General features: G+C 40.3%; 1 protein-coding gene across 3 annotated transcripts in view; it reads left to right on the forward strand.

Annotated features, from left to right (window-relative positions):
- The first annotated feature begins 201 nt into the window (after positions 1–201).
- The window catches only part of RALBP1 (ralA binding protein 1), a 32,935-nt gene continuing 9,120 nt past the window's right edge, over positions 202–24,016 (forward strand). Inside the window, exons 1-2 of one of the 3 annotated variants that reach the window (XM_040070364.1) lie at positions 202–287; positions 16,921–17,214. In XM_040070364.1, the coding sequence (XP_039926298.1) occupies positions 16,971–17,214 (244 nt within the window). In that variant the 5' untranslated portion in view covers positions 202–287; positions 16,921–16,970. Of the gene's footprint in view, positions 288–317; positions 334–695; positions 811–16,920; positions 17,215–24,016 lie in introns of those variants that run through there. The other 2 variants (XM_058421853.1, XM_040070368.2) reach the window with 2 other exon arrangements.

Raw genomic sequence — 24,016 nt, forward strand, 5'->3', positions numbered from 1 at the left:
CAGCGACCTGTGGTGCCCTTGCCCTCCCTTCGCCGGGAGAAACTACAGCTCCCGTCGTGCTCCGCGCGCGGGGTAAGCGGGCCCGCCCCAACCCACCTGCCCCGCCCACACGGCCGCGCGGAGCTAGGCAGCGGCGCGTGCGCGGTGGCGTGAGCTCGCGCCGCTCCCCGCCCGTCCCTGCGAGCGCCGGGCGGCGGCGGCGGCGGCATGGGGCGCGAGGCGGGGCGTGCCCGCCGCGCGTGAGGCCGAGGCGGAGCCGCTGCGCCGGCGAGCGGGACCCCCCGACGGTCAGTGCGGGGGCGCGGGGGGCGGGCGGCCCGGCCCGACGCCGCGGTGAGGGGCGCGGGGCCGCTCCGGGTCCGGGCGGGGGCGGAGGAAGGGGGGGGGGCGGCACACAACTGGCGGCGCGAGCCGCCACCGCCTCGCGGCGCGCTCGGCTGCCGGGTGGGGGAGGGGCCGGCGCGGGCCGCCGGAGCGGGAGGGGCGGGGCCTGGGGAGGCTCCGCCCATTTCCCTTCGGGTCGCTCCTCGCCCTCGCTCCCCTCCGCCGCCTTCCTTGTCCCTTCCCTTCCCTGCCTCTTCACTTCCCTCTCTCCTTTCTTTCCTCCCTTCTTCCCTCCCCTCCGTTCCCCTCCCGGGCGGGTGTCCGGCCCGTGTGCGGTACTTACGGGCCGTGTTGTCCCTCCTGCTCGCCCTTACGGGGACAGGCACCAGGCACCCTGTGCGCCCTGTTTCCTTAGGCGTTTGCTCCCTTTGGATCGTGCGGGGTTCGCTGCAGCTCAGGCTGGGCTGTGCGTTGGCTCTCTGCAAGGTCGTTTTGGTTTTTTTTTTTTTTTTTTTTTTTTTTTTGTGGGGAGGGAGAGGTCAGGGATTTTTTTTCATTTATCTTCACCTAGACGTCTTATCTTAAAACCCGGAAAATTGACTGTTAATGTAATTTTTTCTACATCTAGTGTAATTAGCAGGTTCTAAGGATGTCGTGTTTCCTGATAATGCTGTTTACAATGTGTATTACTGTTCATCATAGAATCACAGAATGGTTTGGAAAGGAGCTCAGAGACCATCTAGTTCCAACCCTCCTGCCATGAGCAGGGTCACCTTTCACTAGACCAGGTTATTCAGAGCCCCATCCAGGACGGCCTTGAACACTTCCAGGGAAGTGTTAGTGGGTGATGTATGAGCAAATACATCTTATTTTTAAGTGCTAACAGATGTTAAAACAAGTGACTAAGAAAATTCCAGCAATCCACACCGAAAGTATCTGTTCATGAGAGTGGCATGGTTTGGATTTCCCCCACCCTGGTGTCCCTGATGTTAATGATAATTGTTGATGGGAAAAAAATAATTAAAAAAAAAAACAGGCTAAGGCCTTTTTGCCAGTTGCATAAACCAGGGTGATTTGTGCAAGTCCTTTGTTCCAGCACAGGAAAACAGCCCTAATTGTGTCCTTAAACGGGTTTCTGATCTGGAAATAGTTTGAAGTGCCTGCCATGAGTGCTCTGCATTGCCATAACCCACCCTTTCAGGGTGATGTTATGGCTCCCTTGGATATGACGCAGGATAGTAATGGATGTAAATCTATTAATGAGCTTGCAGGAGAATGGCAGAGGGATCCCTTAGATCCCTTAGGTTTGGGTTTTGATGTTAGTTGAGGTGTTGCATACAGCTTGTGGTGATTGGTGCTGTGCTTCCGTTCATTTCAGCGCAGTCTGTCTGTAATCCATACAGTCAGTGTGACAGGCTCTTGGGGGGCTCTTTTCTACAGAGAAATAAACACGAATTTTAAAAACCGCTTTCAAACTGTTGTAGTTTTGAACACTTAGTACTTCTAAGTGTGTGAAATTTATTAACCCCCTCGCTGTAATGTTCTAGCTAACTACATCAAGAATAGGATGTCTGTTATGTTGAAGTAGGGAACTTTACATTCCCTGTCCTAGGGATCTTGTTTCTAGCTTGGAGGAAATAAGTTTTCTTTAGTCTTACCACACCTGAAATGGAACATAGGAGTAGCTGCCTTCAAATCTTAATACTCCACGTGCAACTTTGGTATTTTTCTGTCTTAGTTAAGGTGTATTCAGGGGTAGGAGGGCATATTTTGTAGTTTGGATTGGTGGGGTTTTTTTCCCAAAGTAAGGATTTCACAGTGAAATCCCTGCTGTGATTGTAGTTGCATGGGGAAGAAAGTTCTTTTTCTGTAAGACAGATTATCTCCATTCCCATATGTGCTCATCTACACTGGAATATATTGTCCTGGAATTTGCAGTAACTGCGTTACTGCTTCAGAGCTGCGCGGCTCAGTTCCGCAGATGTTCTTAAAGCAAAGCTGACAGTCAAAAGCACTAACTCTTAGGGGTTCTCATCTCCACTGTACCCTTCAGGCACTCTTCCCAGTAAGCTTTAGCTGTATTTTCTTACAGAAAGGGTTTGCATATTTTCTGAGTAAACACTGCTGTTTCTTATGGGCAGTTTTTAGACTAATATGGAAGATGCTGCTGTTCAGCAATAAATACCACCAAATGCTAATTTGCTTTCCTTCTGTAAAGCTTAGTGACATTTAGCTAACCTCAAAATGCCAAAATATAGTATATATTTACCTTCAGTTTATAGTAGTATAGTGTAGCATAATCTACCAAGCTTGTCTCTGAACTAATGTATCTGATTATGTTGAATCAGTGAATGATTCACTACACTTACATTTAGTCATGGTTTGCTATATGCATGGTTTGCTATCCTTCATCAACTCCTTCTGCTGTTCCCCAGATCCTCATGGATCATAGTTTTCAAACTGTTGCTCAAAAAAACCCACTAAAATTCCACAGCTGGGCTGGAAGTACCTTATGGAATAGGAGGTTTTACTTAGGCTGCATCCCCAGAGCTGGTGATGTTGAGGGGTGACTGCTGTCCAAATAAGGTTTGTATCTGCTTGCCATGGCCAAAACTAGAAGGGTAGGGATGCAGGTTGAGTTTAGAAAAAGGAAGGCTATGACTCCTTTCCTGTCCATACTTCTCATCCCCACCATCCCTCACCTTTTGGGCTTGACACCAGGGAATACAAACTTGGTTGAAGGTGTGGAGGTATAATAGAGTGAAACAGACTTTGATAGTGGCAGCAACAGCAAGTCTCTAAAGCTGAAGAGCAGCAGGGATCCAGTGCTCCCTGCTTCCAGTTTTTCTTTAGGCTGCAGTAAAAACTGGGGAATAACTGCTTACCTGGGGCAGCTGCTAGGGAGTGGAGGATTTATATGGGATTACCCAAGTAAGGAGTGGTGATCCAGTAAGTTGGCTCAAATATATCCAGGGAGTTTCTAGTTTATTCTGTCCTGTTACTAGCAGATAATGTACTAGGGAAAAAAAATTATTTAGGTTTTATCAGTAAAGAGCTGTGACAATTTTGAACTAGTAGGAAAGAATTTGTGAAAAGATATATATGAGGTACAATGACTTCAGTGGATAATAAGAGGGTAAAAACAACGCTTAATACCTGAATGAAGTACGTCTGACCAGAAATATTTGGAACATTTAATTGGGTCCTTAATGTTGTTCATTATTAGTTGTGCATTAAAAAAGCACAGAAAGCAACTCTTTTTTTCTTATCTAATGATGAATTCCACGTATACATCAGAGACTGAGATCTGCAAATTCAAAGCCATGAGATCATAGCTTTTAGAGCAATCAGTTCACTGCCTACAAGCGGTATTTCCTTTGATAATCAATTAAGGTGTGCTTAAATAGAGAATACGATTTGGTATTTTTTCCTCATCTAGTTCCTGTGATACTAAGTAAATAAAAGTACAGATAATGAATATGTCCCAGTTTCTTCCAAAAGCAGCTTGGTGTAGGATCCTGACTAAAAAATAGCAACTAATTATTTACTAAACACATAATTTTATAATAAGAAAGAAAAAGTGCTTGCCAGATGCTAAAACAGTAATAATGTGAATCAGTGCATATAGTGAATTGTTAATGTGTATTAATAGTAATGTGATATTTAGCCCAGTTTAAAAAATACTAGTAGAGAAAATGTTATATTTTAAATAAGTAAATGTAGTATTATTTTCTACAGAAATAGGAAATAGTGCAAAATAAAATAATGCAATTATTCTGATATAATACTAATAATTGCAGAATGTGATGTAAGTCTCTTCATCTATGCTGGTGTGCCCTTAACTGTTCATAGCTTGCCATCTATCCATTTGTTGTAAGTGCTAGGAAGATAGGCAGAAATATAGACCGTACGCAATCATTGCAAAGAGAAAATTTCTTTAAAAGAAGGATTACGTTCCTTGGTGTTACACATTAATTCATTATATGACTTTGTAGGTGATCCCTGCCTTGCTTCCATCTAGGCTCTGTCTTCCCTGGAGGAAGCATGGAATGGTTAATGATTCTTGCCAGCTAGAGCCCGACAGGAGCACAGTGCTGGGGTAGACCCTGTGTGAAGGTGCAGAAATGCCCTATTTTGGCAGCTGGGGCTATACTTTGTCTTAGGAATAGGTCCACCTATTCCTAAGACAGTGCAGTGGAAGGGTCAGCTTCCCAAACAGGAGCAGACTCCTCATATCCAGTCTGCTGTCTTTATTCTCTTTCTCACCCACAAGGAACAGAGCTTTTTTAGACTGGCTATTCTGGTCTCTGGAGGCACACAAGGAAAGCAAGGGATGAGTGAAGGCTGTTTGCATGAGGTGGGAACGGCCAGATGGTTGCTGGAGAGGAAGAAAGAGGAGCGAGTGCTAAGTGGTAAAGTTTGACATTCCAAATCAGAACGCAAGTTTGGAGCAAACTGAAAATTATTTTGAGGAAAATAAATTTAGTTTTGTGATCGTTGTTTTGTAGAGTTAGCAGTGACTAACTCTTGAGTCAACTCCTGTAGTTATGTATAGATAAAATGTGTTTTCGTACATTTTTGTCCTCTCTAGTATGAAAATTTCGCAGGTTTCTGTTATCTAGGTGAAGGCAGCTCATGAAGTTTGCTTCCTGTTTCACAGTTCAGTAGGATCTCTGGGCCTTTTCTATTACTAGAGGACAAGACATCCGGCAGAAAGGAGCTCTTGGAACTGATCATAGAACTCTACTACCAGAGCTCGAAGAATGATTTTTGAAAACAATATACGATGATAATTCTGTTAACTTGACACTAGTGGAAAAAAGGATATAACAGTGACAAAAATTGCAGCTTGTCTTTCTCATAAAAAAATAAGTAAGAATTCTTCAAGGGTATTACTTCTCTTGAAAATCATACCAAACTTTGTAAAATAGGAGTTACACCTATGAGTTTGAAGCTATAATTTAATGTTTATCCTCTGATAGCTCTTATGAAATTTAACATTTAGCTTACCCTGGTGGTGAGGCTTGTTGCTACTTTAACATTTCTAGCCTGCCCAGTTGTGTTTTGTAAATACGAGGATCTGCAGTCAGGTGCATTATTTTTCTGGATGTTGCCATGAAAATAAATTTTCAGTGAGTTTTATTAGAATGAATTAAATTGAGCACTGAATGTAAATTCTAGTGCTAAGCATGTCAGCAATTAAACTCTCTCATTTCACAGTAGTGGTAGTGATTTTCTACCATGGATACTATGGAAGTTCATAATTCTCAGTTATTGTTTTCCTATATCCAATACACTGCTCTCACGTACTTAATACTGAGTGTATTAATATAGTGTATAATTACTGATAAAAGGTAATTAAATTGACAGATATTTTACTGTATTTCTACTACTCCAGCAGATTTTAATATTGTGAACCAAATGCTGTATATAAAAGTGTAATGCTGATCTGCACTAAAACCCAAAATATCTTTTTTTTTTTTAAACTGGATTCAAAGAAAAGTGTAATTTCGTCTTCTAAGTTTCAATTATGGTGGCTTCAAAGGAGATGCCATTCTTTTAAGATAGCCTAAAGAGCTTTTCATATTTTATGGAATATTTTTAATTGATTGAATGGACTAAAAGTGGAAGACCTTCGGGGGGAAAAATAGCAAGTGATTGAACAGATTTACCCAGAAGCTCCTTGGTTTATTTCAGTCCAGTGGTTTTAGCTTTTCTTGTTCTTTAGGTCTTTTAATCTTTACAAATTTTGCAAGGTTTTTTTTGTGCTGGCTACTTGTTAATTTTAGATGCAGAGATCTTTCACAGGTCATGCATCTGAGGTTTTCATTCTGAAATTTGGGGTTGTAGTTCTCCAAAATTCATGTAATGTGAACCACTGGTGAGCAGCTGTGTTTTCAGCTGTCAGGTTTTGACACATTGTTGAAGGAAACAAATTTCAATTTTCCATCTGAAAGAGGAAGTGATGAACTTGTGGAGTTCTTTACTGGTTCAGTGAATTAGTGTGACTGATATACTAGGATGTATATTTAAATGCATATTCCTTCACAAAGATAATTAAGAACTAATTTTCTGGCAATGGCTTTCACAAATGTACCTTTGAATAAGCCAGAAGCTGTATACACCACCAAAAAGCAGTGGAGAAGGCACATCAGTTTTACCTGTGTGTGCTGCAATTTTATGATATTTTATTTGGTCTATGATCAAATTTGTATGCAGTTTTCTGTGGGCTTATTTTGGTTGGTCGTTCTTTATAAATCCTTTAGGAAGTAAGTTTTTAATGTTATTTCAGTCAAACTTCAAAGACATCTGAAAGATACACAAACATGTCAAAGAAGTTTGCAGTTAGTGTGTATCATTAGAACAGTCAGTTGTTGGTGGATATTTTGACAGGATAATTACATTGGTGGGTTTTAGTACTTATGTGCAAGGATTTCACCACTTAAAATGGCCTTACACTGATGGAGGCAGTTTGTCTTCTTTTGCGGGAGGGATAGGACAAAGACCATCTTTGGTCTCGTGTATAGGGGCTTCTATTAAACTATCTGCTCTAATTTTAATTAAAGCAGCATGACTTATGCTTAGACAAGGCAACACAACAGATTTGGGAATGGCAGTCAGAACTTGTTTGGTCCTGTGCTATCAAATACCAAACTTTTCCTCCGTCTGTGAAGCATACAGTATTTTTAATGTTGTGTTTGTGTTTCTGTTCAGTTAATTTTTATTGTATTTGGCAAGTAAGTTGAAAACATCAATCAGTGTATTTCTTAAGGTTTTTTGTGATATTCTCAAGATGTAGGATTGCTGAAAATTGCTGCAATAGATGCTACAGACTGAGCTAAATGAAGCCTGTTTTAGAAAATATATGTGAATTTAATTTTAAATTCTGAGGATGTTTATACATTTTTCTAGAAGGCTTGTGTTTAAGCTTTCTACTGAGGCTGTTTGAGTAGGTAAATTGGCATAGAAGACAGAGCAAATACTGTGTACTTGTGGGTCCCGCTGCTGTTCCAGTAATTGTCATTTTAATGGATGACAGATTCCTGCCCCATGGTGGGTGGTGCCGCACCTTGCCTTGCATGTATTTGTGAATGTTTTCTGTGTTCACATGCATGACATTTTGCAACGTCTCAGCCCTGGAGGTGGTGATGTTAATCATAATTAATAATCTGCTGAGCTTGTAAATATTTAAATTGGCTTTCCCCTTGGGTATTGAGTGAATCTGGGGTGGATGTGGAAAACAGAACTTGTTAATCCCATCTCTACACCTACTGAAATAAGTAACTAAAAATTCAGAAATTTGCAGAAAGGCTAAATCCTTCGTGTGGTGTTGATGAAGAGTTGTCACTGGCATTAGTGGGAGTATGTCTGGGAAGAAGAGATGATACAGCCCTACTCTTGTATAGAAACTTAACATATCATTCTAGAAGTAAAAAATTTCTTTTCCTTATAACATGAGTTCGAAAGACATTGACATCTATTCCCACAGGTTCCTGCTGCAGACATAACGTGGATCAGCAAAACAATTATTTTGCTGGCATGTCTCAAAACAGATCTCAAAATAAAACAAGCTACATCAGAAAAAAACTTTTGGTGCATAGAACTACATCTACAATAAGGCTGTGCTAAAAGCTGCTGTGCTGGGAGCACAGAAATGTTACGCATCAATCCATTATTGTTAAGTTGGGAAAACAATTGCGTGCAGCCCAGCCTGTGCTTGATTTTACTCAATTTGGGCTTAATAAAGCAACCAGTGAAGGCTGATTTCCAGGTCAATAGCCATTGATGTTAGCTTGATAATAAACAGGACTCTTAAGCCAAAAGCAAAGGTGATGCAGATAGACATAGTTATCAAATAATCACTAAGAATAATCAGCTGATAGACATAGTTATTAAATAATGACTAAAAATAATCAGAGAAGCTGTTATATAAAAAGTCTTTCTGGATCAAAGTATGTTTTGACTTTTCCTTTCTGCTGTTGTGGTAGGATGGGTTTTATCTCAACCATCATAGTTCCATTTAATATTCAGTAGAAGCTGAACATGTTTTGCCATTTTTTCACTGGAAGATTCAGGGTTTTGAACCTGAAAAGAACCATACATGGTAATTGATTATCTCTGTCGTGTATCATGCTATGAAGAGATCAAGCAAAGCTGTTCTTTGCTTCCTCTTATGCTACAGAGTTGTCAGTTCAAGTGACATCCTATAATTGATAGATTTTTTTCATCTGTGTTCAATACATGGCATCAAAAATTCAATGTAAAGCATGAGAAAGTTAATTTTCACAGTTCAAGCCCTAAAGGTTTGTCTGTCATTAATATACTTTCAGAAATTCCTTCTTTCTGGGAATGATAAGGCCATAGAATTGAATATTCTTTGCCTTTGGTAAGGTAAACTGGATTGGTTGTACTGACCTTCCAGTTAAAGGATTATGACATGACTTCTGCAAAGTTAATGCTGTTTGAAAATTCTATGAATAAAATAATGATCACAATTCACCCAATTCAGTGAAGAAGCATGGTGATCCTTCATTCTAATTGATTTTTTTCTGTATCCCGTCTGAAAGATGATATCTCAGTATTGGATTAAAAAGCCGGACTGTCTGGACTCGGCGTGCAGTGCTCCGAGCAGCGCCTGTGCTCTGCCATTCCCTCTACACATTAACCAGCTCTGTGCAGTTGCCAGAGTGCGGCAAGGCTCCGTCCCTTTGGCACTCCGTGTTTGAGGGTGGCAGCAGGTGGCTCTCGAAGGACAGACCAGCAGACACCAGTGACGTGATGTTTGCAGGGGCACACACCAGCCCTGGTTTTGTTGTAACTGGCACGGGTACGAAAGATGATGGTGATGCGGCACCAGTGGCGCCTGCCTGCACATGTCAGCTGAGTGTGTTCCCAAGAGTTCCACAGAGCTTGAACTCTGCTGCTGGCAGGAGCCTCACAGTGCCTTATTGCATCTCCAGCGCTGCTGTTGAACTTGCCAGGTGAATTACTGCTGTTGCAGAAAGGCCAGTGCATTATAGTATGCATTTCTGTTGTGTGGGCATTTCCAGATTTGTTGCCACTGTTAAATCCAAAGCAGAGTCTTTGGTAATTGCTATTTACCCTTGCCATTTCTAGTATTTTAGCATGTGTTAGCTAAGACACTCTTAAAAAAAACCCCACAAAACCCAAAATTAGAGGTTTTTATAGGCTTAGTTGTTTTTTACTGGGTGTTGGAACAGAGTGTGCAGAGCTCTGGCCTCCCTGGAAAACTAGATTCTATTGTCTGTTGTTTGATCTGTCACGGGTAGTCTGCAGATGCTCTTGAAAAAAACAGCAGAAATGCTTAAAACTCCTGTAAAATATTTTATGCCAAATCCATTGGTTTTTCTTCTGCTTCATTTTGCATTTTTTTACTCTGATTAGCACTTGCTTTTTTAACAGTGATTGTAGTACATTCGGCTCAAACAGGGTTTAGGATGTTTGTTGGTTTTTTGGGTTTTTTTTCCCTGACTCTGCTAAATTGACAGCTGTTCTCAAGCTGGCTGCATTCAGGTACTGGAGTGTGACTGAGTGATGCTGTAGTTTAAATCTCTGATCAGAGGAATTTGTCATTAAATAGATCCAGCCCAGGAACTGATTAAAGTATAACAATTAGTATTAATTTTCTAAATCATAATTGCTGTACAACTTGCTGCAGACCTTTGGGGACAAGACAACTCTTTGAGAGACTTGTCAGAAAATGTGAATTATAAAAAAACTTGTATGCAATCCCTAGGGCAAACAAAACCAGTGGTGATATTATGTTTATAGTGATTGTTAAGAAAGTAAACTGCACACCTTTTGTTGTATTTTCCTGCCTTCCTCTGTTAAGTAGTAAAAGTAAAACTTTCTGTTCTGTTTTACAAGAATTAGTGCTGGTACAAGTGGGAATTTGGAGAGGTGGACAAGACAGAAGGGGCAGGGTTTTTACACCAGGAATAATTATAATGCCAGTCTAAGCAATAGTGGGTATTATATATATTGCACAATGTGGTATTTTCAGAAGTAGAGGAGGGTTCAATATATTAGCAAGACAGTTGTATTCAGTTCAACTCTCAGTAATTCAGCTCTTATCAAAAGCTATCACATTTTAATTTGGACTGAAAAGTTTTGTTTCAGACGCTGGTGCTTAATTTTTTTTTTTTTTTTTTTTTAAAGCACTAACCAAATTCTTCAAACTGTTTCTGAGAATTCAGCTAGCAAGAAAATACCTCTTTTCTGAAAGAATGAATATTTTGGTAATCAGGCAAACCTTTTTAGTGTTACTTGTAATTTAGAGGGGAAACCTAAATTTGGCTGGAGAAGACCTCCCAGATTGCCTTGCTTATGTGTGGCCCATAATTTGCAGAAGTTTTCATGAGAACTGAGTGTGGGAGAAAGAGATGGTGGTGAGGAAAACCTGGGAAACAGTGAGCAGCCAAGAGGTGAGGTTAGATGAGACACTGGGTGTGGAGAACAGGAATGATGAAACTGGGGTTGCACAGGTCTAGGTTGTGAACACCTGCTAGGAAAAGATTGTGAGATAGAGGAGGTGCAGTCCTGATTGTGAAGGAACTGGGCTGCAGGAAAGGAGATGAGGAAGCAGATGGAGAGAGCCTGGGAAAGAGTGTGACTAAACACTGGTGGGACTGGTGGGGGGCTTGGAACACAAGCCCTCTGAGGAAGGGCTGAGGAGCTGGGGTTGTTTAGCCTGGAGAAAAGGAGACTCAGGGGTGACATTATCACTCTCTACAAACTCTTAAAAGGTGGTTGTAGACAGCTGGGGGTTGGTCTCTTTCTCCAGGCAGCAACTGACAGAAAGAGAGGACACAGTCTTAAGCTGCACCAAGGGAAATAGAGGTTGGATATTAGGAAGAAGTTTTTTTACAGAAAGACTGATAAAGTACTGGAATTACCTGCCTGGGGACGTGGCAGAGTCCATCCCTGGATGTGTTTAAAAGAGACTGGATGTGGCACTCGGTGCCATGGTCTAGTTAAGGTGTTAGGGCTGGGTTGGGCTCAATGAATCTTGAAGGTGTCTTCCAACCAAGTGATTCTGTGTGAAACCATGGAGTGGGAAACTAATGTACTGGGTTTAAGTACTATTACTGGAGGTATTGGATTACTTTGTGCTGACAAGACCATGGGATCCTAGAGCAAGGTTTACTGGAGGTAAAACCAGAAAATCCTGAACAGTGGAGTAGCGCATTGCCAAGAAGTTTGGAGAATGAGAAATTACTGTCAGGGTGGGCAGTAGCAGTTACAATGCTGATGGCTGATTAGGCAAAATACTCCTGCAGAAGCCTGGGTGCAGTGCCCATCTGCCTCGTGGTGCGGAGCTCAGGCCTTCTGCATGGTTTACTTGAGAAAGCTGCTGTGCAAAGCCATTAAACAGCTTGTTAGCTGGACAGTTATTTGCAAGAATGCCTCATATATTTGGTTGTGATCATGATGTCATGCACTGCTTTGAAGCTGCTTCCGTGGCAGTTGATTGAGCTGGGGAAAGACATGTAGGAGGACTCGCTGAGATATCCCTGAAGGATGGAATGAGCCACGTGAGGGGGAGCCACATGTGAGGCATAGTTTGTGTACCCTCTGTATAGGGAGGGCTTTGGTTGTTACCTAGTAACAAAAATCTGTGCCCAGGCTTTCCTTATGGACTAGTTGCTTTGGAGAGGCAGTGGGATATAAATTGCCCCAGCCTGCCTCTCCAGGGAAGTAGGATATTACAGCAAAATAGGAGTGTGACAGTACAGCCCGTGCAGGAGGCAGCACCATGGGACAGGGGCTTTTCCTAGGCAATTCTGGTCCATCTTTTTTCAATATGCTCTCCCCTGGAGCAGAGCATTCAACCATCCATTCCCTTCTAGGGATCCAGTTTTTATTTTTTTCAAAATGTGTCTCTTGGAAACAGCCTGTGAATTGCATCCTGATGGAGCTCTACAGAATTTTGTAGGCTAGGGGCTATAATACTGTTTTCCCTGAACTGAACCAGACTGGAAAGCATGTGCTGCCACATATCTGGAGATTTTATCTTCATGCGATTTTGAGACTTTATCATAATGGGCTTGGAAACTTTGTTTCTGATATTTCTAAAATGTCTAGGGTATTATTTAATTATTTCTTTTAAGGCCAGCTCCCTACTGATTAGATTATTGAAGAGCTGGAATACCCACAATAACAGGGAGTATTCTGGATACAGCTGCATATTCTAAATGTGAGCTGGCTCCTCCAAGAGCCCACTCAGATATGGATGTGGTCTGTAGCTCACTGATTGTCGAGAGCTAAGTAGTTTTGTCTGTTTGTATATCACTCCCAAGCTGGAATGGACTCTCAGAGCAGAACTTGAAATGCTTTGGATGGTGCTGTAACTGGCAGACTTTATCCATCTACAGGTAAATGAGAGACCACACAAAAGCTGGTTTTGTTACTTTTAGAGGTGATCTGTTGCTAGCATGATTTGAAAAATATACAGCTTGCTCCTATGTGAATTCAACTGTATGATTATATACCCTCCTTTGAAGTAAATTTTCCAACATTCTCATGGCATCACATATCCTGTAAAGTAATCTGAGGTTTAGGAGCTGAATTCTGCTAAACAGTTTATATTTTATTCTCTTTATCCAAAAAATTCTGTGAAGTCCCTTCTTGAGGCTTTAATTTTTGCCAATTATGAAGGGTATGTGACTCACAGGGGAGTTACTTCATGCTGTGTTTGTGTGATTACTCGTGACTTGTGAAATTTTAAACTTGCTTTGCCTGTCTACATGAAGTACTTCCCTATTCCTTCTCCTTTCATGGCTGTGTTGCCTTACTAAGGGAAGGAAAGGGCTCTGATTTTATACCTGGCCACTGCTTATTAAGTGAAACAGACTGAAATGCTGCCATGCAGTCAAATGTTAAAATTACATCAGAGGCCATCTAAGAAGTTTTCAAATGAAAACAGTGATTTGTATTAAGCTTTTCAGTATGTTGTAAAAAATGAAATAGATACAGAACTTAGATGCGACACATACCTTGTATAGTCTTGGTAAATAAATTCTAACTTGATCTTCTCATCTTATTCAAAAGTCTCAACAGTTATATGAGTACCACTTATGTTTTCTGAAGTGTTTTGACACACTTAGCCCACAAGTGATAGTTTTTATTCTTTATTCTTATGGTTCATTACTTTCCAAAATGGAGCTGTGTTTGTTACTAGGATATTTTTTGTCCAAAAATGGTGTGCCTCATTTCTGCAAGAATCAGGTCCCTCATGCATGTCCAGATCTTTTGGACTGAAGGACTGTGATGATGGGTGAGGTACTGCTGTGCTCTCTGTCTTTCTTTTGGATAATTGTGATAGAGCAGGTACTGGTAGCTGAGTGAGCTAACTCTGCCTCCATCTTTGGTTAGTGACTTCTTGGGACTATTTTCAGTGTAACACCCGAGTATTCAGAGGGTGTCTGTTTGTGGCAAAATGGAATGACCAGAGGACACCCACTGTGCTTCAGATGTGGTCTTGCATAATACTTGTTGCAGAAAAATTCCACATCCTTCATTCCACCCAGAAGCTTTACAAAATACCATCTGTGCATGCAATCACCTGCTCTAATTTGCTTCTGCTGTTGCAATTGGTTACAAGGCACAGTCACAGTACAGACTCGGTGCAAAACAGAAATAATGGAGCCTTCTGTACTGAATGAAGGAGCCGTGGATTTGGTCTGTCAGACTGTGCCTCTCTTTAATATCTTCAGGCTGACTTAGACTGTTGAAAGTGAGGTCGATTAAAGCTGGCTGTCACATCTCTCTGTCTTCCCTTTTCTATGGTTTTTCCAGACCTCATCTTTACTTAGCAAATATGCAGCTCAGACTGAACTTTTTAGGAAAATGTTCAGTTATTTTCAAAAATGAGGCTTGAAAAAACCACATTCTTTTGCCTGTGCAGGCATCTTCCTTCCTTTCCCCAACCCACTTTCCTGTTCTTGGTCTGTGATCTAGAAAGGTGGTGATGGCATTGATGGCTAGGAGATTTTATGTTAATGATGTATCTTCTTTCCATGTATAAAATCTCTTAATAATTTAGTCTTTCCTTGGGGGATAGAGGAAAGGTAATGTTTCTGCCCATGTCCAGTGAAGGCTTCTATTTGACATTCAGTTATTCTGAAGGTTTGACTCAGTGTTGAGCAGGAAGATGGTTCAAGAAACTGCAATTTGGGAGCACTTAAAAAGGTGGCTAGGTCTAAGAAGGTGCAAGAAGCTCTCTGATGCTGTCGTGTCAAGCATTTGTGGCTTCTGTGGAAAAAGAGTCAAATGTCAAGTGAAGGAGAAGTGGTGGGAGTCAGAGCCTGCTGTTGGCAGGGAGGTAAGAAGGGACTTCTTGTGATAGTGGGGAGAGACTGAGAGCCAGTGGGAGAAATAGGGCAAGGTGAAAAGATGAGGTCGATAATCATGAGGTAACAAAAAACAGCAGAGAACATTCAGGAAAAAGTGGGAACCAGATCAGATAGAAGAAACAGAGGAAGAAGAGAGAGAACTTTATCTGCAAAGAAGTGGTGTGCAGCAGGGAAGTAGGAACTGCCCAAATAAAAAGATGAAGGGAAAGTGGGAAACTGAGCTTGAGTCACAGAGACCAAAGCAGATGAAGATCAGGTTGTAGTGCTTGTTGAGCTCTTCCACAAGCCAGCTCAGCAGCAGAAGCCTGCTGGAGCAGCTGGCAACTTGAATCATCTCAGAAAGAGCAGGCTGCTGCAATTGGAGGCAGAGGAGAGTTACTGGGGGGAGTAGTGTGATCTTCCTCATGTGGCAGCAGTGGGTTATTCACCCTCCTGACAAATGAGAACTGCACAGGTGAAGAGAAGCAGTTTGAGGGAAGGGACCTGCTGCAGAGGAGAGGCAGGACCAAAGCAGGAACAGGTTGAGAAGAAAAAGTCTGAGAGGGAGAAGCTGGGAGAAGAGCAATCCTGTTAGAAATGTTCCTTCTCAAAATCCCTAGAAGGCTCATGATTTTTTCAGTCTTGCCTTTTATTGCTGTCAGAATAAAATGGTAAAAGCCAGAGGAAATGTAAAGATTTATATGGCAGTAGAACATTAACATCCATTAGTAAAAGTGGAAGAGGTTTTTTCAGTAGGCTTAAAAGCTCTCTTCTGCTGATAGGTCTTGGTATAATTTGAGCATCATAGAATTTATCCCTTATTTAAAGGCCTAGAAAATGGTACATATAGGAAAGTAGTGCTTTCTTGAAGATGTAAAATAAAAAAATAAGAAACGTAAGTACAGTCTTAATTTGTTGCATTTGTAAATACCCTCATTGTCTTAATTTTTAGCCAGTGCCTCTGCTTTAGCCAGAATAAGGAATGAGCATTAATATTTGCTCATTATAATTCTGTGTCTTACTGTGCCTTATTCAAATTCTGATCTGAGTAACTGGTAATTTCCATAAGCACTGTGAGTGATCTCCTGTGGGGAGATACTGTTGCATACATACTCTAAAATTTCACTCTGATCTGCATACAGAGAGCTGAAGGGTGAGAATTTAAAAAACCCTATAAATTCCAACCCCCAATAAAGTAACAATCCACCCACCCCAAAACCCATTTATCTGGACCCATCTGTAATTATTAACTGGGCAGAATACAACACCATGTCATGTTATTTCCGTATGCTACCAATCTGTAAATAAAGGGCCAGGAGTTGAGTGGTACTGGTGAAGAGTGTTGTGGAATGTATCCTTTGTGACTATTTAGACACAAGAGACCAAATCCAGCCAAGTGGACTCCAGAGGTGTGGTGTCCCATACAGCAGATCCATTCTGTGGAATTTCTGAAATTTATCTGGGCTAGGAAGAGTTTTTTTGCTTGTGAGTTTCACTGCTGAGAATTTATGCATTGTCTTCCTTTAGTAATTTTTTATAAGCTTTTATTTGGCCACAACTCTCAAGCAAACAATGTGCCAGCATCTGGGTGCAGATGACCTAATACAGCCTCTTCAGAGGGGAAATTGTTGTGTACTAGAAAAGCGTAATCATTATTTTTTTTACCTTTTCAAATTTGCAGTAGCATAATTAAAAGGTGGATTTTCTTTAGCTGTATTTATTTTATTTTCCCCTCTTATTGCAACAGGCTAGGCAAGTTCTTATTTGCATCTATAAAATATGCTTGGGAAAGAAGAAAATGATCTTTGCCTTAAGGGCATTGCTCACAAACACCCTGAGCCTCCAGGCAAATCTATCTGATGTCAAAAAAATTTAAAGTTAGCGAACTAATTTGTATTAAATACTACCAATCAGTATGCAAGCTGCCTATGAATTTTGTAAGGATTATTTCAAGAGTTAAAATATTCAGATACTTATTATATATGTTTTAATAGATCATGAAGCAGAAATGGCTAAAAGGCAGATCTCATGTTAGTATGGGTCAGGAGTTAATGAACAAATCCTGCAAACACTGAGCTTAAGACTTGATGTTACGTTGCTGTGTCTTGACAAAAGCTGGAACTCTTATTGTAGAAGGTATTGCTGTTTATGATTTCAGGGTCGAGCTCTAAACGAGGATGTTCTGAAGCCCTTAAATTTTTTTAAATGGTATGGGTTTTCTTTTTGTTTTCTTCTGATGCAGGTGTGATGGACAGGTAGCAGAAGATTTCACTTTGATATCCGGGTATCAGAATGACCGAGTGCTTCCTGCCTCCCACGAGCAGCCCCAGTGAACACCGTCGGGTAGAGCACAGCGGGGGCCTTGCTCGTACTCCCAGCTCTGAAGAAATCAGTCCGACAAAATTCCCTGGATTGTACCGCACCGGTGAGCCCTCACCTCCTCACGACAGCTTGCATGAGCCTCCAGATATAGTATCTGATGATGAAAAGGAGCATGGGAAGAAGAAAGGAAAATTTAAGAAAAAAGAAAAAAGAAGTGAGTAGACAACTTCTCTTTTTAATTCAATGCTTTCAAGTTCTCTTTCCTTTTTTCTCTCTCAAAATTGCTAAGTATTCCCAATGGGTTCTTTTAAATTCGTTTCAATCTGGAGGAAGGTAACTGGCTACAAACAGATTTTGTGCAGCACCTGTTCCTCTTGCAATAAACTCCACACCTTAACGTTTTTTTGTGCGGATACAGGTGCCAAGCATGTGCCCAGAACTACTAATAAACGCATTTATCCAAAGTCTTTCGTGATGCATGATGGTAAATCCTGGCATGGGGTTCTTCTTCACATTCTAAGTGGAGGTTTTCAAATGTGTTTCCAAATACATCCATTTTTAATCATAGCTGAGCTGCTAGCTAGAGTAAAACTGTATCTCTGATCTGAATTGTAAACTTGTGGATTTGGAAGAAGCAGTTTCAACAGCTGTAGCCCTTTTCCCATGTGTCTCCCTTATTCAGTGTTTGCTTTTGTGTACCATCCCAAGTTTTCTCGTGCACACTGCACCATTATTCAAGCAGTCATAAAATCTCTGTCCTTTTTTCTCTCTTGCTTCTCAGTTTAGTCTGATCATGTAGTTTCCTCCAGCAGTGCCAAAGTATTATTGCAGAGGTCAAAAATGTGCAAACCAGCACTGAGATCTGAATTTTCCAGAACTCACAGAGCAAAGGTTAGAAGAAAGTAAAGCTTTGACTATAGAATCCTTTGTCATTGTATCAGGGTCTGGAGTGGAAATTTCATTTAAAAAGTTACCCCCCTTCCAAAACAACAGAACTATTAGTTCTGATCTTTAGATGTGTGCAGAAAATTTTTGAAACGTGCAATAGTTTTTATTCAAGAAAGTTTTTCTACATATTCTGAAAGAACAAAGCACTTGTAAATACTAATCTGATACTGAGCACTCTCAGAAAGACCCTTCCTGTCCAGCTCTCTGAAACCTAAATATCACAGCCCAAGGGCAGGTACATTGTATGTGATTTTTTTTTTAGCACAGTTTCAAAATGTCTGTATCTCTGATGCTGGTGTTTCCTGCTACTTCTTACATGTGGAATTTGGAAGATCAGAAACAGTGAAACAGCACACAGTATTCTGTTAGAATTAATATGGTGACTATTTGTAATATGCATGCACATATTTAAATAATCACTCCTTAAGAATCTGCTGCCACTGCACTGCTTTTAATCAAACCAGTTTCCTGGAATGCAGGAATTGTTTCTACCACAGTTAAGAAAGACTATTGCTATTTTAACTAAAAACTGTGTGCCTAAAGAATACTGTAACTCAGAAACACATCCTCAAGTTAAAACCAACAGCTGAAATTCCTACAGGTTTTAAGAAAAGTGATTCCGTAGTGATTTTGTGTCATGTATACAATAGTGACCTAATACCGATTACTGAACTGGCCATGAAAAATTGGTATTGATTAGATAGGTCTAAATTCTGGCTATCAGTAGTTGTTTTTCACTGTCCAGCTTTCTGTTAGAGCTCTGCATAGCACCTCTAAATCTGGAACTGGTAGATGCCAACATTTTGTGTCGTGTGGGTTTCTTTGTATGGAATTCAGGATGTCTCATGGTGATAGTGTAGCTGAAGGCTGTTGTTTAGGAGGAAAAATGCTACTTCAGCAAACCCACACAGGTCTGTGCACATTGGCACTGCAACTGTTTCTTTCCACAAGAGATGGCAACGCATTTTATAGCTGATATAAAGCAATGTCTGTCACTTAAAAGAATCTTTAAAGGTATAAAAAATCCTCAAAGAACACAAAAATGTAAAACATGGAAAGAACAAAATCATCTCTTGCAACACTAATGAAGAAGGCATTCAGCATTTCTTGGCCCTAATACACGTCTGTCATATAATTGCCAGACAGATAAATGAGTGAATTAAATACCAAGCTTTCAGTTCATCTCATACACTCCAAAAATAATCAATATCGTACCTCAACACACAATTTAGACAACCTGTCTAAATTACAAGTGTTCTGTACAGTTGCTTAGCATGGTTGATTTTCTGAGTTTTCAATCCAGATTTGACCTTTATTATTCCTCTCATCCTTTTGAATCTTCATTTTATCTCACCTTTTCAATGCTGTTGTATGTCTTCAAATTATCTGTTTTCATTTTTTCTGGCTACCTGCTTTGGTTTTGAACAACCTACTATGATCATGCAGATTGGGGTATAAACAAATATAATTGAACATGTCAGTGAAAAAAAGACAAGTTAACATTACATTATGACAGAGTGAACTTGCAATATTAGTGAGTTAATGACAGGGTCATTCTAACACCTGAAAATGTATCCCACGAAAGTTTAATCCCACGAAATTCTGGCGCTATTTTGATAATACTCTAAATGTAAACTTCAGAAGTGCTTGAAGAGCAGCAAGGAAGGATACATATCCCAAAGTTACTCAGTTTGGTTTTTCAGATAAATAATTTCTGCAAGAGTAATGTACTCTTAGTTTCATTATTATCAGCTATATCAAAAAAGCATTTTTGTGTTCTAGCAAAATATCCTTTTCCACATTTTTTTTAATAGATATAGTTATTTAATGATTTGATATTTTCATTTTAGTGTCAGTAACCTAATAATACACAACAACTATTCTGGGGGAAAAGTACTAAAAATGTTTTGCAGCTAATAGAAAATTCAATAGAATATTGTTTTTTATGTGGAATATCAGGTACTAGAAAAATGTTTCAGCCACTAATTTTTATTCTCCCCTCTTCTGTGATAGACTGGGTGTTGGTTGGCTGTACAGTGAGTTAGATTAGGGGATTTCCTAGGGATTAAAAGGAATTTTCTTTTTACTGGCATAGTTTTAAATCAGATCTGTTCCCTGACTCAAACAGAACTTGTCCTGTGACAGCAGGAGAGCAAAAATGGATCTGTTCTAAGCAGTAATGGATTATCTAAGACGGCAACTACTGTAATTGATTTTTGAAAATGTTTAACCACCTGTCACTAATCACATGTTGATAAAGCCATAAAATATGCAATTCCTTGCAGAAGAAAAATGTTATGATAAAATACTTCTGAAGAAGCTCTTCTACCCATTAGAATTTCTGTGGATAAGGAGTCTGTATGTAGTAGATCTTACTCAGCTTATTCATTTTACTTCTGAGACTGATGCTGGTGGGCAGGATGAGTTCAATATGCAGCTAGGAGTTTTTTGTTTACGAGAATCTTGATTTTCTTTGTACAAATCTCGGGAAAATGGAGACTTGTACTAACCTATCACATGAAAGGTTAGTAGGATCATTGGTATGAACTCTTCTGAAAATTTCAGGAAATATTTTTGAAGACCAGATCCTTCATGTGTTGGACATGTGTATGTTCCTTTGGAATGTAGATGAGGACTGAAACCAAACCAGTCCTATTGCAAACAAAACATTATTTTTACTGTCTGGTGTGTGGAGAAGCTCTGAATACAGTTTTCAGATCTACAGACTAAGAAGTTATTAGAATTTTCTACATCTAGTAAAGATTAGAGGCTCTTATATCAGGGTTTATCTCTGGGATAAATAGGTTGCATTGCTACATCCTGTTCTGCTGACAAATCACTGTGTACTGTATATTGCTGTGTATTTATCTAGCAAAGCACTATTTGCAGGTAGTTTAAAAGTCTGCCTTTCAATGCCAGTGATTATTTTAAATCAAAATAAAGTAAGACAAATTTCTTACTTCAGCTTCAGTTGCTCTGCTGGCATGGTGCTGTGGAGTAATCTGTATGCAGAATTTGTTTGGGAGTGCTGTGCTGACATCAGTGAGTCAAGTGAATATTAAAGACAAACTGATGAACTCAAAGCTGGATAGTGAGTGTTGGTAGTGTCTGTAAGGTGGAAGTTTCTGTTGATAAAAAAAATGCATCTTGAGCAAGGAGAAGAAGTAAAAGCCATCTACCAAGCTCATTGAGCATTTGTTTGTCTTATTTTTACTTAGAAATGCTGTAAAATCTGATGACAATCCCTCTGACAAACTGACATTAGGTAACTAGTGCTACCATTGCACTTCAGTCATATTTGACCTACTAATTCTTTCATATGTAAAAGCCATCCATGTTTTCTTTCAGTAAATTAATTACAGATGCTGCAGATTTCCCTGGGGAGCTAAATCAGCTGTAGAGTTATAAATTACTTAAAAACCCATCAAAGACCCGATGGACAAAATGTCTCTTGCAGTAGTTTTGATAAGTGGCAGTTCTTAATAATGCCACCCTTGGAGTTAACAATGAATACTACAGCATGATTTTCGTGCTTTGTTGTGAGAACACAGGAGAGGTATTCCCACTTATGCAGACTGAGGACTGAGACAGTGGACTTGCTCCATAACAAAGATTATAAGGCTGTAAACTAGATTTTTCCAGAGTAACACTGGAATTTATTTTTTTAAGGGTTTTTCATAATTCTCAGTAAGATAAGGGCTGTACTTGAAGCATTACATTTAAAATAACTGCAATGAAGGCATCCTTATGGAAGGAGTGTCTAACAAAAGGAACTGGCAGATTATGCTGTGTCATTATGCTGGTGAAATTGGAGCATTTATTACATTAGTACTGTTCTCATATAGGTGGAGGAAAATGTCAGTGACATAGAGTAGAGTGATGGGAAAATGGGGACTGTTAGTACCCGACGTCTTGAGAAAACAGTAAACAAATATCGGTTAACTATACCCTAGGTAATACTCTCTCCATATTTAAAATGACCTGCTTTGTCAAGCACTTCTGGTAATTTTTGTTCTGTATAAATTTGTTTATATTTCAATATATTGTATCACAGGTGAAAGGGATACAGCAATTTTATAACCAAAATTTTAGCAAAGAAAATAGGGCTATTCTTGAGAGACATGCAGACCCTCTCTTGGTATGGGTGGGATATTCTGTGTGAATCTGTATTAGTATATGTTTCTAAACTTTGTTGACTTATGTTGCTGAGACCAATTTTAAAAGGCTGGGTTTGTATTTAACTTGCTCCTTCATGTCTTCCCGTGAATTCAAGAAATACCAGTTTCAGTAACGTTCTCTTGCTGGTGACATTACCACAGATCTAGGAAGGCACCAAGGCTTGTGTTACAGTGGGGAGTGTTAGGATGTGTGAGCAGTGCTCTGTTGGTGGCACCGACCTCCCAGCTTGGGTCCCAGTGCTGACACTTCCTGATGTGCATGTGGGAACTCCATGCGGTGTGACTGGGAGCTATCACAGCTACCCAGGAGGAAAGACTGAGGGCAGATTGTTCTGGGCTCTGTCTGGGGAACATCTGGCTTGCTGTTTGGAAATTACATCTCTGAAGTTCATCTTTGAACCTTAGTGCCAGCCCGTCTCATTCTCATAAAACACAGTGAGGGTGTGTGTCCTCTTGCTGGTGGATCTGCAGTTGCTTCTGTAGCAGAGTGAGATTTGGATCCTTATCCATTTCTGGGTTTAGTTTACAAAAACCAGTAAATTACATAGCCAGTAAGCAGGGAGGAGAAGACCTGGCTGCTGCTTGTCCTTCAGTTAATGTTTGCATTTTTATGTTAAACTCCACTTGGACGAGAGCAAGCAGTCTTTTTCATTCTTCTTAGGAAAGTGTGTGTTTGGTGGTCCTAGGGAGGAATATCAGCTGCAAAGACTGAGCTGATCCAACAATTGTGATTATTTTATGGTAGTTCCATGCTTTAATACATTTTTTATATTTGTTTGACTATTGCAAGCTATCTTCTACAGAGCAGTCAAGGAGGCTTCAAAACAGAGACAGTTCTTTTATATGCTGAAATAATGCTGAGAAACTCAGCAAGTCTGGTATAGTTCAGAATTGGAAGGGTGAAAGACTGAATGCCCCCTGGTTCTTCGGCAGATATTCCGCTTGGAAAAGATTATAGCCTGTAGTCTCGTGCATGATGTGCTCACATAGCATCTAAGGGGGTAATTTTCCTCTATCCAAAACTATTCAGGCAGCAAGAGCATTTGGCTGTCAGCGCTGCCTCACAAGAGCAGAGGCTCTGCCTGTAGGTAGTGGAAGAGCCTCAGAGGGTCTCTATAAGGGGGGCTTGCTGCCCAGTGCCTTGGGGGGACCAGGCTGGTGCAGATGGCCTGTCACATGTCACCTTTGTGGAACAGGTTTCACGCTTACTTTTCTAATATGGGGTACTGCGTGTGTAAAATTAGAGGACTTGGAAGTTGTGTGGCATTGCTTGTTGCTGGGTTTGTTTGTGGGTTGTTGTTTTTGTTGGTATGTTTGCTGGGGTTTTTTTTGTAATCCACCTTTAAAGACTTCTGTGTTCTTGCCTGAAGGTGAGGCAGGGCCAGCTGCAGAGGCGTAGTGACTTAAAAGCACCTGGTGCATGTTTTAGAGGCACTTGGACTTTAGCTGCTGGAATGGTGTGCTCAGCCCAGGGACTTGTTTGACTCTCTCCCATGTGCTTTTTAAGGCACATCTGCACTTTTTGGGCAGGTATTGTTCCAGTGTTACTGGAATTGTGTTATTCATCTAGTGAAAAGTAAGTGCTAGTGCTTTTTTGGTTTTGGTTTGGGGTGGGTTTTTTGTATTTTATTCGAGGCTGAAACTTTATTATAAACTTCATACTTGTCTTTAATTTCATAATATACTGGAAAAAGGATTGGGGATTTAAGTGTCTGGAGTTTTGTTTGTTGTTAATTGAAATTTGTTAGACTTCTGCGTGTGCAGTAGATGGTCCTTAACAGCAACTCTTATACTGTTGATTACAGGAACATAGAGAAGTTGCCAGACAGTTGTTTTTATTTTGCATTTCCTTGACTATTAGATGGGAATCTAGCCCATAAGATGGACATT

The sequence above is a fragment of the Hirundo rustica genome, chromosome 1, assembly GCF_015227805.2.
Source record: "Hirundo rustica isolate bHirRus1 chromosome 1, bHirRus1.pri.v3, whole genome shotgun sequence".
Classification (NCBI taxonomy): domain Eukaryota; kingdom Metazoa; phylum Chordata; class Aves; order Passeriformes; family Hirundinidae; genus Hirundo; species Hirundo rustica.